The 16,497-nt window shown below is 42.2% G+C and overlaps 1 protein-coding gene across 3 annotated transcripts in view; it reads left to right on the top strand.

The window, feature by feature from the left end:
- Positions 1–16,497, top strand: part of LOC122817246 (E3 ubiquitin/ISG15 ligase TRIM25-like) — a 1,463,860-nt gene that overhangs the window by 1,072,581 nt on the left and 374,782 nt on the right. For all 3 annotated transcript variants that reach the window (XM_044090466.1, XM_044090465.1, XM_044090464.1), the window contains exon 10: positions 14,715–14,783. In XM_044090466.1, the coding sequence (XP_043946401.1) occupies positions 14,715–14,783 (69 nt within the window). The remainder of the gene's footprint in view (positions 1–14,714; positions 14,784–16,497) is intronic.

The following is a 16,497-nucleotide window of genomic DNA, read 5'->3' as shown; positions in this document are numbered from 1 at the left end:
AAATCTTTTCCACAGGCTCCCACTTCTGATAAACAGATCATGACTTTAGCTGCAGATCTAATTTCTTTAATCAGGGGCTCTCAGGCTCATCCAGACAGAGGTTCTCAGCCGCCTTCAGACAAAAGGCCTAGAGTTGAGCAAACAGACATCCTTTCCTCAGATGATGACTCTGGTGAGTCAGGCCATTCAGATTCCCAGGAAGAATCTTTCCAGGCCTACAAGGATTTTGATGCTGATGAATCCATTCCTTCTGCTTCTTCTCCTGAGGATATTTCTTTCGGGGAAATTCTCCACTCCATGAGAGAGCATTTTCAGTGGCAGGGCCAGGATTTCTCCGACTCCAGGAAAAGGCTTCGGACTTTCCTTAAGTTACCCCAGCACAGGCCTTTAGCTATACCCCCAGTGTTAGATGTATTGGATGATGTGTTCTCAGACTCCAGTACTTCTCCTGATTCACTCCCTCCTGCTCCTGTCAAACCAGACAGATATTACAGGGTTCCTGAAACTCATAAACATCTCTTTAAGGCCCACTCTGTTGATCTAGAAACTATTTGTCAGGGGCCCAAAGGAGTGGCCACTTCCACGGCCAAGAATCCTTTGCCCGCAGACAGGGAATCTAGGTCCCTGGAGAGGTGGGGTAAAAAGTTTATACCTCAACCACCCTTGCCATGAGGGCACTTAACTGTCTTTTCCATATGTTTCAGTATCAGGATTACTTGATGGATGATTTGCAGAAAAAGTTAGCCTCTCCTAAGCCTTTAGATAGAAAGGCTTTGCAGGATTCGGTCCATAATATTCAGCAGGTTAGTAATCATTTTCTGCAGTGTGGTTATGATGCATTGGAAGCTTCATGTAGGGCAGCTATGACAGGGGCCTTCATACGTAGACATGCTTGGTTAAAAGAACAGCCATTGCCAGATCATGTTAAAGTAAAGCTTCTAGATGCAACTCTGGAAAAACACAAGCTTTTTGGTGATAATGCACAGGGTGTGTTGAAATCAATTGAGGAAAAGGCTAAATCAGTACAAACAGTCAAAGATTTCCTCCAGGTTCAGCCACCAAGGTTCAGCAGGAACTGGCCTTCGAAGAATTGGTCCTTTCCAGACACTGACAAGTTCCAAAGGGGAAAAACAGGCGTGTTCGAGGTAGAGGGCAATACCGAGGTTCCTACAGAGGCCGCCAATGGCAACCAACTAATCAGAGAAGTGGCGCAGGGACTTCTACTGCACCACAGGGACAATCACAATGACTTGACTTTGACACTGCCGACCAAGGCTCAAAGAGAAGCACCTTTAGGCGGAAAATTATCTTTATTTTCAAAAAATTGGCACGTTTTTACAAAGGACAAATGGATTTTGGACATAATAGACAAAGGTTACAGGTTCCACTTCCATACCTTACCAACAAGACAAGGCATGCCAAATCTGCCACAAAATCGAAGGGCAGAGGCACTCATACAAGTTTCAAAGCTGCTACAAATCAAAGCAATAGAAAAGGTTCCTCCTCAGGAACAAGGCCAGGGATTCTACTCAAGACTGTTCCTTGTTCCAAGAAAAGAAAAGCAATGGACACCTATACTGGACTTGTCCGCTCTAAACACTTTTCTCATTGTGCCAAAATTCAAAATGCTGACTTTACAGCAACTTCTTCCCATGCTGGGCAAGGGGTCTTGGCTGGTTACTCTGGACCTCAAGGAGGCATACCTGCATGTCCCAATCAGACACAGCTGCAGAAGATACCTCAGATTTCTTGCAGGGTCAGAGCATTATCAATTCTCAGCATTGCCTTTTGGCTTATCTACTGCGCCCATAGTATTCACCAAATGCCTGGCATCAGTAATTGCACATTGCAGACTTCAGGGGATACAAATATACCCTTACCTGGATGACTGCCTTATACAAGCAGACAACAAGCAAGCCTTGATAAGAAACTTGGACTATGTCATTCACTTACTACAGGCTTTGGGATACACAGTCAACATTCAAAAATCAAGACTACTGCCATCCCAACAAATAATTTTTCTAGGAGCCAAACTGGACACAAACTTACAAATGGCTTTCCTCACAGAAGAAAAGCAAGAACAATTACCAGATTACTTCAAAAACCTAGCAAAGGACACCCAGATGACTGCAAGGAAAATCCTGCAGGCCCTGGGTTTCATGGCATCTTGCATTCTTCTGATTCCACTGGCAAGACTACACATGAGAAAACTACAATGGTACCTAAAACGTTTATGGTCTCAACACAGCCACAACTTAGAAGAGATTATTCCACTCATTCCATGTCTACAAAAGGAATTTTCGTGGTGGGCATAAGCAAGCCAGCTAAACAAAGGCATATCTTTCAACAAACCTCAAGCAAGCCAAACCATTACAACAGACGCCTCAGATCATGGATGGGGGGCGCACATGGAGGGCAGATGCATTCAAGGGCAATGGGCTCCCCCGGGAATTGCATCTGCACATCAATCAAAAAGAGATGTTGGCAGTGATTCATGCAATTGAGGCCTTCGGAAAATGTCTTCAGCAAGGTCATCTGCTAATAAAGACAGACAACACCATAAACAAGCAGGGAGGCACCCATTCTTACCCCCTCTGCAGACTAGCAATAACTCTTTGGGAAAAGTCCCTGAAACTGAACATACAGTTGCAATCCCAGTTTGTTCCAGGCAAGGACAATGTCCTGGCGGACAGTCTAAGCAGAAACATTATGGACCCGCACGAATGGATGTTGCATCCAGACATTTTTTCACAAATAACTCATGCATGGGGAAGGCCGGACATAGATCTCTTTGCCTCACACCTCAATCATCATCTGAAGAAGTTCTGCTCAAGGACACACCATCCTCAAGCCTGGAGAATGGATGTTCTCTCCTTCAGCTGGAATTCACTAACAATCTATGCATTCCCACCTCTACCATTAATGACCAAGGTGTTACTGAAGATCAAAGCAGAACAACCGAAAGGCATTTTGATAGCTCCAGATTGGCCAAGACAGCACTGGAATCCGTTACTAAGGAGCATAACTCGCACCAAGCCGTGGCCCCTGCCTCAATGGCCTCTGCTTTTAACTCAGCACAATTACAGGACTGTTCATCCCAACCTGCAAACATTACAACTAACAGCTTGGAGGGTTCCATGACTTCTTCCCATATCTCTCTCTCCAAAAAAGTTCAAGAGATCTTACTGGAAGCACACAGGCCTTCCACCAGAAAAACTTATTCAGCCAAATGGAAAAGATTCAACATCTGGAATGCCAACAAGGGTCAGGATGCATCAGTAATGAGCATCCCACAGATACTAGAATGCTTGGCAGAAATGCTTCACAATGGCCTTTCATATTCTTCCATAAAAATACACGCTTCAGCAATTTCAGCAAAATACAACTGTGACCCACCTGTGTTTTCACATCCTTTGCTAAGACAGTTTCTAAGAGGGATAAAGAATATCAAACCTCCAAGAAAACCACCAGTGCCTGCATGGGACCTCAACTTCGTCTTGGAAAAATTAACTCTTCCTCCTTTTGAGCCAGCAGCATCTTCAGAATTGCAATTTCTCTCCTGGAAAACAGCTTTCCTGTTGGCAATTACTTCAGCAAGAAGAGTCTCGGAGATACAGGCGCTCATGGCAGTACCTCCATTTCTCATTTTCCATCAGGACAGAGTCTCTTTAAGAACCAATCCTTCATTCATGCCAAAAGTGATATCCAGGGTTTCTCTAAATCAAGCAATTCACCTGCCTACTTTCTTTCCCAATCCTCAAAATAAAGGAGAAAAGCTGCTGCACACTTTGGACATACACAGACAATTGTGCTACTACTTGGATAGAACAAAGGCCAACAGAAAGTCTGACCAACTATTTGTAGCTTACACTGCTGGAGTACAAGGAAAGGCAATTTCCAAACAAACAATTTCAAAATGGATTGGACACTGCATCAGATTCTGCTACTCTTTCCATGGAAAAGGTGTGCCAGCCAATATCAGGCCACATTCCACCAGAGCTACAGCCACCTCCACAGCCTTTCTAAGAGGGGTGGCTACAAAGGACATTCTAGAGGCTGCTACATGGAGCTCCGTGCATACATTTTCCAAACATTACAACCTGCCTTTATATTCCAGATCCCGATCAGGCTTTGCTTCTGCAGTCCTGCAGGGCATTTTAGCTACACCATCCTTATCTTAGATCCTACCACCCCCAGCTTGGCTATGGTATTCAACCCATATGTCAGGACTGCAGTTGCATTCTTGAAGGACATAGTACAGTTTTGTACCTACCATAAATGTAGATGTCCGATAGATATGCAACTGCAGTCAGGTTTTCCCTCCCTCCTACCCCTCTGTAATTCTCTTTTTTGGGTCCACTCCCCCTTTTCTAATTAGCTGGGGATATCTGTTATGGTGTATCTGTTTATTACTGTTGTGCATGCCTGGATTTTTTATCCATTCTCTAAATTTAGCCTTCCTTGGAGGGCACCTGGCATCTGGGACAAGAAACACTGAAGAAGATGGTGTCGGCTGATGCTTTTATACCCCAGCCACTCTGACGTCGGGGAAGAGGCGACATCAGCCGACGCCGGACCCAGACTTTGGAATCCGGCCGACTGAAGGGCCGCCTGAGGCAGGACAACCCATATATCAGGACTGCAGTTCATAGGTTCATAGGTTCATACTAGGCTATCTGCCCGAGGGCATTTACAAGCCTAGCCCATAGTTTTGTGGCTTACGCCACCCCTTTAGTATGGGGAACTATACCCATTATTTTGCTGTGCCTCTGTCGAGCAGTGACACTGAGGTAATCCCTGGGGTATATCTGCGATCTCCCATCCATTGGTCAAGATTTCTCTTGAACAAGGCCAGCGAGGTGCTCTGCCTCACATATACCGGGATTTTATTCCACAGCATAGGGAGTCTTTGGGTGATGAATCTATCCCTCCAGCACGTCCTATTAATAGCCGTGTCGAGGTTTAAGTCTCCGCCCTTGTGGCTCTGACGGATCTAGATTTTTTGAGGTGAAGCATATTCATCAAATCTGGGTTTGACATGGCCTTGTATGTTAGGCAAAGGTCACCTCTGAGCAAGCGGTAAGCGACTGAATAGAGCTGGAGTTCTTTCAGTCGGGCAGCATAGGACAGATGTTTGAGACCCTTTATCCTTTTGGTGAGGAACTTTTGTGGCCTGTCCAGCTGCTGCAAGTGTCGGGTCAGATACATTCCGAATGGGGCATTGTACTCAATCATTGGTCTGATGAGTGATGAGTATAGGGAGACTATGACCTCCCTTGATCTAGATGAGAATCCCTTCATGATAAGGTGGGCAATGTAGAAGGTCTTCCTAACTACTTTAGCTACATGGGTGTCGAATGACAGACTACTATCAACCTGGGTCCCCAGGTCCCTGATAACTTCTTCTGTGCTCAGTGGATTGCCACCTATTTGGTAGCTAGGGGTAACCTTGTTTTTCCCGAAGGGTATGACTATGCATTTTTGGCATTTAACTTTAGGCCATGGCTCTGGCACCAGTTATCCGTTTCTGTGAGACCCTTCTGAAGGATATCTGTGTCAGATGTGTTTTCTACTATGGCGCCCAGTTTGCAGTCATCTGCAAACTTTGTCAGCCATAACCCTCCTGTGTTTGCTTGTACTTGGAAAAGTAGATGCCAAACAAGAGTGGGCCCAGGACTGAGCCCTGTGGTACACCACTTGTGACAGGCTTTGAGTCTGACATGGCGCCAGCAACTCTGACCCTGTGGGTTCTGTCACTCAGCCAGTTTGCAACCCATCTTGTGATGTATGGGTTAACATTTAAGCTGATGAGTTTTTCAATGATACCAGTGGGGTATTGTATCGAAGGCCTTCGCCAGATCGAGGTAGGCTGTATGGACTGCCTTTCCCTCATCAATGGCTTTGGTGACTGTTTGAAAAAGTCAACCAAGTTTAGAAGGCATGATCTGCCTTTGACAAAGCCAAACTGGGATGGATCCAAAGTCTGCAAATTCCCTATGTCTTTATTTATGAGGTCCATTATGATCCTCTCCATGGCTTTGCAGATAAGGCTTGTCAAGCTAATGGGCGGTAATTTCCAGGGTCGGTGGAGGCACCGCCTTTGTGAAGTGGGACCACAGTTGCAGTGCGCCACTCCTGGGTGCGTATCCAGAGGTAAGACTATGATTAAACAGCTGTCCTAGCTGTGGGTTTAATTCCTCGTTGAGTTCGTGGAGCACACAGCCGGGGACACCATCAGGTCCCATGGATGCTGTGTTTTTTGCTTTGGAGAGAGCAGTTCTCACTTGAGTGTTGGAGATGTTTGGGGGGCTGCAATCGCTTGGTATAGATATCTCTCCTTTTGGGGGGGGGGAGAAGTTTGCACTGAACCTGTCAGCCAGTATGTTGGCAGTGTCTGTAGGATCAGTAATCTTCACATCATTTTGAACTAGTTCTGAGCATATCTGGGAGTTTCCTCCCAGGTTTCTAACATAGCTAAAGAAGGCCTTATGATTGTCTTTTGAGTCTTTAGCTATTTTTCTCTCAAAATTTGCTTTGGATGATTTTATGAGAGCTCTTAGTTTTTACTTATAGTGATCAAGGGTGTCTTACCTTTTAAGGATTTTGCTCTATCTTGTAGTAGCTTCCTCCTTTTGTTGTAGAGTTTGTTTATGGCTGGGGTCCACCAGACTGGACGCTGGCTTTGGTACAAAGAGTCTTTGTTTTGCTTGGGATTGCCTTATCCATGCAGTCCTGCAGGTGCTGGTAGAAGGCATTTGTAAGTGATTCAGCGGCTTGAGTACTGTTTTCTGCCGGCTCGGGGCCTTAAAGGAGACCACACTAGTCTTTAGAAGTGTGAAGTCGGCTTCGAAGTTCTTTACTGTGGTCTTTTTATTTCAGGTGGGGTGGGATGAGGACCTCCAGCGAGATTAGTTTGTGATCTGATCTCACCAGTGAGGGGTATACTTCCGGTGTTGAACATTGTGCTCCCATGTTCGTGATGATGAGATCAAGTATGTTTTCTCCTCTTGTGGGGATGGTGACTAGTTGTTCCATGGCATTTGAGTTTATGAATTCCAGGAACTTTTGGGCTAGGGTGTTTGGGCTTGAGTAGTGTTCCCAGTCTATATTAGGGTAATTGAAGTCACCTAGTATGATGGTGGTTGCATATCTATCGGACATCTGCATTTATGGTAGGTACAAAACTGTACTTTGTCTGACCTTTCCAGGTAAGGCATGACAGTAGGGGATGTGCAGCAGTCTCCCATAGTAGTGAGGACCAGATCCAGTATAGTTGCACCTCTAATTGGTGTATTGCTATCTGGTACAGGCAGTTTGTGTTTACAAAATCCAGGAATCTCTGTTCATGTACATTTCGTGTCGCATAGGATTCCCAGTTAATAATGGGGTAAATAAAGCCACCCATGAATATGGTGTTGGGTTGGATGGTTAGTGTTTCTAATAACTTTAAATACATGGTGTGGGTTTCCTGGGTCATAGAGGGGAGCCTATAGCTTGCAGTGAAGTGGTATTGGATTTTACCTGTGGTGATTTGAACATGGAGCAGCTTAAGTCCATTGTCCTGTTTGACCAGCCTTGGAGTATATTTATTTTTGATGTAAATTGAGACACCTCCAATTTTAGTCCCTAACTGTGAAGTAGCTGGCCCAAATGTGTGGAGGTGGAAGGCATTATAACCTTGCACTGTTGGTGTGCTGTCCACGACTTTAAACCATGTCTCCATGACTGCACAGACATCAGCATTCTGTAGGGTAAAGAAGGCTTCTAGGGATTGGAGTTTTTTCTTTAGACTCCTGGCATTGAGCAGTAATATGTTTAGATTTTCTTGGTTTTGATTTCCTATGTTGGAAGTCCTTTCAGTTTGGCATTGCCTAAAAAAGAGACTATGAGGGAAGACAGTGTTTTAGCTAATATTCAAAAGCCTAGACGGGAAAGGTGCAGACCATCCCTGGCAAAACAGTGTGGTCTGTTGACCATGTCCTTTCATGCTGACAATTATTGTACCCCTTAGAATGACACCAGAAACTAAGCCAATTATTAAAGTCAATCATCTTTTGTTCGTATTGTGGCATCATCCTTGGAGAAGGTAAAATGCTGCTCAGTGCTCGACTCATACCAGCCTGACACACATATTCTGAGACCACCATGATGTCTCTTTTCATGTAGTCTAGGGAAGTAAGTTTTAGGTCATTTACTCCCACATGGACTATGACTGAGTCATATTGGTAAGTGCGGTCCGATGACCTGAGTTCATGCGTAATGTGGCAGATCCCAGCCCCTGATAAGCAACTGATCATAACTTTCTCCTTACTCAGCCTGGTGAGAGTGACATCAGTGTGTCTCATGATGGAGTCTCCAATGACTAGATTTTGGATTGTGTGGTGACTTGCCTTATGGGCTTAGAGGTTGAGGCTCCATGAGATGTGGCTCTGTGTATTGATGTGGGTCTTTTTTTTGAAAGAGTGCATTTGGGACTGCTCAGGGTACTTGTTATGTGTACTTTGTCTAGGAAGTCTTTGTGGTTTAGGAATGTTACATGTAAGCACCTCAGCATATGTGGGTCTGTATGTCTGCTTTGAATTGTGCATGATGAGTGCAGCATGTGTAGTACTGGCAACCTTATTGACATTAGGAGTACTTTTATGTGAGAGCTTTGCCTCCAGTGATGTTGTGTAAATACATCTCTCACATACCATATCAGTTTGTTTGAGAATTAACTGGTTGTCAGTAAACCTGAGGCACTTTCTATATTGCCTCAGGATGCCCATATCCACCAAGCTGGTAATGGAGACAGTAGGAAAGTTCATATTCATGGCAATAGAAACTTTTTTATTGATTAGACTGCTGGAGTGAGAATATCAATCACTGTCAGGAGTATCCGGTTTGCAACAATGTGGACAGTGCTTGTCATTGCAGACTAGTAGTCCTGTGTGCAACTAGGTATTGGAGAAATTTCAAGTTGTGTTTTTACAGGAAAAATGTCACTCAAGGTGTCTGAGTCTGTACAGAGCACTGCCAAACAGCTGAGGGGAAGCTAATACAGAGACCTTAAAAATTTAAGAATGAAGCATTTAGGCAGATATTCTGAAGTTAGAGACAACTCAAGCAGTGCTTACTGAAAACAAAGAATTAGCTTGTCAAGAATTATGAAAGGAGGGGAGTCGCATGAATAGCTACTGCCTGACTACTTCTTATGCTGGTCTCACCACAGCTTCACTCTGTTGGGATACAATGCTCCTTTGCTTCTTCTCTCACCAGAAGCAAAATATTAGCTAGTCCTGATGGATAAAAGCACTAAACTTTACAATGTTTCTGTTGCTGGTGATTCAATAAAGCAGTTTTACTGTTTTTTCTGCTTCTTTCTTTGTTACAAAAATGTTAAAACCAATCCCAAGAAGAGAAGCAGGCCACAGCCTGTTTGGTGAGCCACAATCTTGTCCCGGATGATGCAAGAGTCTCTAGGCTTGTAGCCTTTTTCTGGTAGATGCCTCGAATAGCAACCAGACCAATCAGGTATGTTAAGCACAGACACTCACTCTTCAACCAGAAACAGTCAGGAATCAATGCCATAGCCGGCCTTAGGCGTAGGCCAACTAGGCGGCTGCCTAGGGTGCCACTCTAGTAGGGGCACTTTTTCAGTATTTATTTGGTGCAGGTAAACCAGGATGGGGCACCAGGTGGTGTGGTGGGGGGTGCTGTGGAGCCCTTTTGCCTAGGGCACCAGTTGACGTAAGGCCGCTCCTGATCAATGCACTCTGCTCCTTCTCTCACCAGGATCAGAATATAAGCACAGATTCCAAGCTGCCACCTTTAAAGCAGTTATTAGGCTTTCTGGTGATCAGCAGTCTCCAGGAAATAATGTCACTGTACTCCTTCTCTCACCAGGAGAAAACAGAAACACTAATCCCAAGATTCTTTCTCCTTTGAAATCTTTTCCAGATTTGCCAGCTTTCCTACTAAAAAGCAAGCATCTTAATTTCATGGCTGCAATTACACCTCCTTAAATGTTTGAGGCTAGGAAAGTAAAATGTGTTGCAGTCTTCACTTCTTCAACATCTATTTGCAATTATACAATGACCCCCATTAATATTCCAAAACGTGCACGCTGATTGGTCAGCGTGCACGTTGTAAATCAGAGTTATAGTAATGGAAAAAGGTCCGGTCACCCGGACTTTTTCCATTAGTAAAACTTTTTTTTTTTGTTTTACAACAACGGAGAACGCAAGATCTCCGTTGCTTTTTATAATCTCCGTTGCTTTTTTTAAAGTTGTCTCGCTATGTTAAACCCATTTAACATAACGAGACACTTTAAAAAAGCAACGGATATCTTGCTTTCTCCATTGCTTTTGCCCACAGCTCTGATGTACTGCATAAGTATACGCATGCGCAGTACATCAGAACTGCTGCAGAATACCAGACAGCTGCGGAAGGGCAGCAAGGAAGCATTATACAATGCCATTATTTAAGAAAAGTAATTATTTTTTTTCTTAAATAATGTCATTGTATAATAGCAATAACCCACTTGTGGGTATGGGTAATGCTGGATTTACCCACGGTTGTCTTTGTTTGGCCACTCGGGCTTTGCCCTCGTGACCAAACCACACCAACCGTGGGTAAATCCAGCATTACCCACACCCAGGCATGGGCTATTGCTATAATAACTGATTTAGCTAGGTGGCAACATTTTATTTACTTATCTGTTTATGTTCTTCACTTTTAGCCATTAGAGTGGTATCATCTGCATATCTCAGGTTGTTAATATTTCCCCCAGTGGTTTTGATTCCAGTATTTGATTTGTCTAACCCAGCACTTCACATATTACATTCAGCATTAACATTGTATAAGTAAGGTGACACTGTACAACATTGTCTTGGTATTTTCACAGTCATGACCCAGTCATTTGTTTGTTCCATATTTGTTTCTAGCTGCTGCTTCTTGTTTTGCATATAGGCTGCTCGGGAGGCAAATAAGATAGCCACATATCCCCATTTCTCTAAGCATTTGCCAAAGTTTGTTCAGCAAACTACAGTCAAATGATTTAGAGTGGTCAATAAAGCAGACATAAATATTCTTCTGGGGCTCCCTTTGTTTCTCCATTATCCAGCAAATCTTTTGCATTACCTTGAATTAGAACATCCTTTAGCAATGCTCTTTTTTGGAATTGGAATATAAATTGACTTTTTCCAAAATACTGTTCTCTGTTTTAATTTCCAAATTTGCCTGCAGATTCCAAGCAGCACTGTAACACAAGAATTCTGCATTATTTTGAGTAATTCAACTGGAATTCCTCTACTTCCCGCAGTCCTGTTGGGTTAGTAAGGCTGTCTAGGCCCATTAACTTCATTCTGCAGGATGTCCAACTCTAGATCAGAGAAAATACCATAATATGTATCAGTAATGTTAGGGTCCTCCTTATATCGCTCTTATGTATATCCTTAACCATCTCCTCTTAATATCTTTTGTTCATCACCAGTCTTCTCAAACAGATCTGTTCTCCTTCCCTTTCTCTTTTCTTTTAGCATTTTTCTGCACTGCTGATTTAAATATGCCTGCTTGTCTCTGTGTACTATTCTCTCCTTAATATCTTCTGTTTTTGTTAGGCCCCTCATATCTCTGTCCTTTTTCATAGCCATTTTTACATGAAAGTTTCTGTTAGCATGATCAATCTTCTTGAACAGATCATTCCTCCTTCCCTTTTGTCTTTCCTTCCTCCAGTTATCTTCACTGATGATTTAAATATGTCTCTTTCTTTGCTTGCCATTATCTGAAAGTCTGCTTTTACTTTAACATATTTTTCCTGTTTATATTGCCTTTTAATCTCCCCATTTTATGTGTTTTAAAAAATAGCATGTTTATAAGCCTTTGGTACACTTTACAGTTTATTTATTTTATTTATTTATTTATTTATTTATTGACATTTGTTAACCGGGTTTGTCCAACTGGGCTTGTGGCCCATTTTCAGTGGAGACCCGAGGAGAAAAGCTACAGTAGTACAATTTTAAACAATATTGATATAATAGCAGTATTGCAAAAAGATTCACATATGCTGGGTTACGTGCATAAAGTTAAAGTTGCATTAAAAAGAAACTAAGTAACAATTTTACATTGATATAGTTCAATAGGTCCACAATTAACATTTTTTGTTTGTATAAAATTGTGCAAATGCATAGTAGACACATTGGAGAGAGAGGTGTAATGAGGTACTAAGTATGGTCCTTTTGAGGTACATAAAGGGAAGGAAGACTAGGTAGGGTCATGGCAAGGGTAGGTTCTGGAATTGAGAAAATAAGCTTTTAGTTCATTTTTAAAGTGTGAGGTGTGGGAGATTGAACGTAAGTCAAGGGGAAGTTTGTTCCAAGCATGGGCAAGGGAGTGTTTGTAGAGTAGTTTGCCTACTGACCTTTTTTGGGTGGTAGATATCAAGTAATTGTTGGTTAGAAGTACGGAGGATCCGGGATGGGATGTAGATGGAGACTAAGGAAGATAGAGATGTACAGAAGGAGGGTTTATAAAGAATAGTGTGTAGCATATGAAATTGATAAGATAGCAGAAACTGGGGAAGTTCAAGCCATTGAAGAGAGCTTAAAGAAATGCAGTGGTGTGAGTTGTATGGGGAGTTAGTAATGAATCTGGCTATTTTATGGTAAGTCTGTTGGAGTTTGTTTAGAGTTGAGGCCTGGATATTGGTAAGAACTGGGGTGGCGTATAAGAGGGAGGGGAGGAGGAGTGCCTGGCCCAGGGTAAGTCTAGATTCAGGGGTTAGGAATTTTTTGTTCCGATACAGCAGACCTAGTTTCTGGTTTGTTTTTTTTTATACATTGGAGTATGTGTAGGTTGAACTTTAGTTCGTTATTGATAATGACCCCTAGGAGTTTTGTGTGGGTGTCAGGTTGGATAGTTGTGTTGTTAGAAGATGTAATAAAAAAGGAGGTTTTGTGATGAGAAAGGGAATGGGGAAGGAAAAGTAGGAGTTTGGTCTTTTTGGGATTTAGGATCAATAGGTTGTGGGAGAGCCATTGTTCAGTGGATAGTAGGACCTGTTGGGTCAGGGACTGTAGTTCAGGAATGTTATTTGAGATGGATATAAGTGTGGAGTCGTCGGCATACTGAATAAGGGAGGACTCTTTGCATGAGGTGTAAAGATCATTGGTGAAGATGTTAAACAAAAGGGGTCCCAAGATGGAGCGTGGGGGAACACCAGTGGAGATGGGAAGGAAAGGTGAGGAGGATGAGAGCCATTTGACAGATTGTTTCCTGTTCAATATTCACTATGACTCAAGTTGTATACCCTGTATAAATAATACTCTCTATTTGCTTGTTGTGGAATGTCATTGTTTAAATAAGATATAACTCTCTTTGTAACATTAATTACAAATGACAGGTAGCATATGAACTCAGATGTGAGATAATACTACCGTCCATTGTGATAGTGAAGGGACAACAACTTTTCAGTACAACCTCACTTGTGTAATGTTTTTTGTATACCCATATAGATATGTGGCTGGCATGTTCGATCTCTGGTACAATGGATATATTCTCTGTACAGGTTTCTGCAGGCTTTGGATATTTCAGGGTCCTAGGGAATTCTCCTGACCGTATAGTACAATGTACTTTATTAAGTGTGTTTTCGGTTTTCTCTTAGGAAGATGCACTGTGCCTGAGAACATCTCTGCTGCAGACTCACTGCATGTATCCTGACGGGTTCCTATCAGTTGATCAAGTTTTCAGCTAGTGGAAATTGATATGCTTGAGACAATATGATCGAGTTAAAACCCAAAGCTTTTGAATGGAGATCGCAGTACAGTGCTGATCGGAATTTACCCTTTCCTCACTGCAGTGCGATCTTGGAGTTGGTATATGTAATTTGCAGGGGGTAAAAAAGGTAGATTTTTTTTTTGTTTTCTTTTGATGATTGAGTTTTTGGAACCTCTGTCATATGGTCTCATTCATATGAATTTCTAGTTTCTGAAAACTCGGTCATCTGACATAGACCCATTCTGGCACATATCCTGGTCCTTCTTCTCGATTGTTGCTGCTTGGACTACAGCTAAGATCTTACTTCATTGTAATATTTTTTGCAAAATTCAGTAGTCTGTGATATGTAAAGTAGCGCTGTACATGTAACTGTTGCCTTGTGTGGCATAATTTCAGCCTCCTGCTGTGCAACTTGTTTGCATGTGGATAGTACTCCACCTTTCATTAAAAGATGCTTCTTCTCAGAGATGAGGCTAATCTGCTCTGACGAATAGGTTTGGAATCTGAGCCCTGTTTTGTATGCATGCACTGTCTGTTCAGACAAAGGCACATGGTAGTAACAAGGTATAATCAGAAATGCCATTTCTGTACACATCCTGTTTAACCACTTTTCACATTTAGGAAGTCTAAAGATTTTTTCTAAATCCTGAGTTCCTAACCCCAAATTAAAACATGCTATTACTAATCTTTCTTTTAAACATGTATATGTCTATGCTGATTGATACTGCATACATTAGACATTAGAGAAGATATGTGTGCTATTAGACTGTAGTTTGTTTTTATTCAAATTTGTAAAATGGTGATATCAAGAGATGTCACTTGGAGGTAATCTAAGCATTGTGTATGAGGTACAGGGTTAGAACTTCTTTTAGTATTATGTCACTTTGTCATACACCTCTGTCTTTAGGTTAAGTTGCCCTTATTTTTCATAACTGAAGTAATCCATTTTATTTCCTCAGGTATGGCTGGTATGGGAAAAGTGCAGCCACCAAAGCCTTACCCTGGCAATTTGCCATCAGGTGGACCAAGTGAGTATTGTGTTTTGTTTAACCACATTAATGTTATGTTCTTTGCATTATAAATGTGTGATCAATGAAAAACATTAATGTTTTGAGCAAACATCTCATGGTCTGTTGTTTTCTCAAATATCAAACTGTACAATTTCTTTAGTATTCTTAACTACAAAATGCAGTTAATCTGAGTGGTGGCCTGCGAAATGGCAGATGTGACAGTTATTTTGTATGTTATGGAATGGAATTTCAGTACAGCTGTAAATCTTGCTTCTGTTTTTTTTTTATGTTATTTTGTTTTCACATTTCTCTCAATTTCCTAGAATTGTGGGCATGCTGTTACTAGAGCAAATCATTATATAAAAGCTCGGAGAGCTCATGTCTATGATAATGAGGTATTATGAGGGTAGATCTGTGAAAGAGGAGGATGAGGATGGGGAAAACAGATGTACCCTAACCCAGAATGGTAGAAGAGCTGAAGGATACGCTCTGGGCAGCCATGTCAGTCAACAATCCTATTGTAGGGGAGGAAAATGAGAATGGGCTAAGAAGAAGTATCTGAATGTGGACTACAAAAAGGAAGACCAAAAGTTTGGGTGATATTAATAAGCCAAGGTTGAACTGGAGCAGCCCCTCTAATAAGAATGAGAAACATAGAAACACTGGTGGATGCCAGACTGGAACAGAAGGTTAAGTTCCCAAATAAAAAAGATAAAGTTCTGTATGCAGTACTAACCAAAGTGGAGGAAGTAGTTGTGGGTAGAAAAAATGACAATGGAATTGTTTGATTCTTAATCAAGCACAGGTAGTATAAGTGAGTGGGGTTCAAGCAGATGAGCTGGAAGGCAAGAAACTTGGCAGATAAAGACAGACAACATGTGTGCTAGACCTATAAAAGTACATCAGATGACAAGTGTTGAGAGGGATGGGGAAATTGTATCAGAAGATGGAAATTGAAACTGAAAACAAGATCCGTCTGGTTAGCCAAGGGTGTAAAGGGTGTCATAAAGGAGGAGAGCAGAGCCTACAACCACAAGGCTTGTTGGAACTTGGAGAGAATCAGATATGAGTAAATGAAGACAAAATTGCTTAGAGTTAAAAGAAAGGGCAGGGCAGATATCTTGGGATTGTGAGAAATGGCAAAAGGAGTTTAGGATGTGCAGTAATGATTTCTCACTATACTGAGGACTGCAGAATCCTCAGAGAGGTTATTAGTTTTCTGTATGTGGGTGGGCATCAGAGAGCATTTGGTAGTGCTGTACCACTACTTTGCATTGGTGCTTACAAACGAAGAGGAAGGCAAGGTTGTAGCATGGAAGTTAGGAGGGGGGTATTGGGGCAAGTGGGACTACAGAAGGATTATGGCAGAGGAAAGAGACAATTAAAGAACTGAAGGGGTGTGCCAGTGCTCAAAGATGTAATTTAGCAATGCTTAGTGATGTAATGTACCAGTACTAAAGTACTTAATGTGCCAGTACTCAGAGGACACATCTACCAGTGTTCAAGGGTCGGATGTAACAGTGTTCCAGAATTGGATTAGTGCTCAAGAACTAACTTTACTAGTACTCAGAGGATAGACGCACCAGTGTTCAAGGGTTGGATGTAACTGTGTTCCAGAATTGGATTAGTGCTCAAGAAATAACTTTACTAGTACTCAGAGGATAGACGCACCAGTGTTCAAGGGTTGGATGTAACTGTTCCAGAGATGGATTAATGCTCAAGAACTGACTGT

The sequence above is a fragment of the Protopterus annectens genome, chromosome 12.part0 (genome assembly GCF_019279795.1).
Source record: "Protopterus annectens isolate FY-2018-M chromosome 12.part0, PAN1.0, whole genome shotgun sequence".
Classification (NCBI taxonomy): domain Eukaryota; kingdom Metazoa; phylum Chordata; order Ceratodontiformes; family Protopteridae; genus Protopterus; species Protopterus annectens.
Note: the sequence above shows the minus strand (reverse complement) of the source record. Positions and strands in the feature narration are given on the sequence as shown.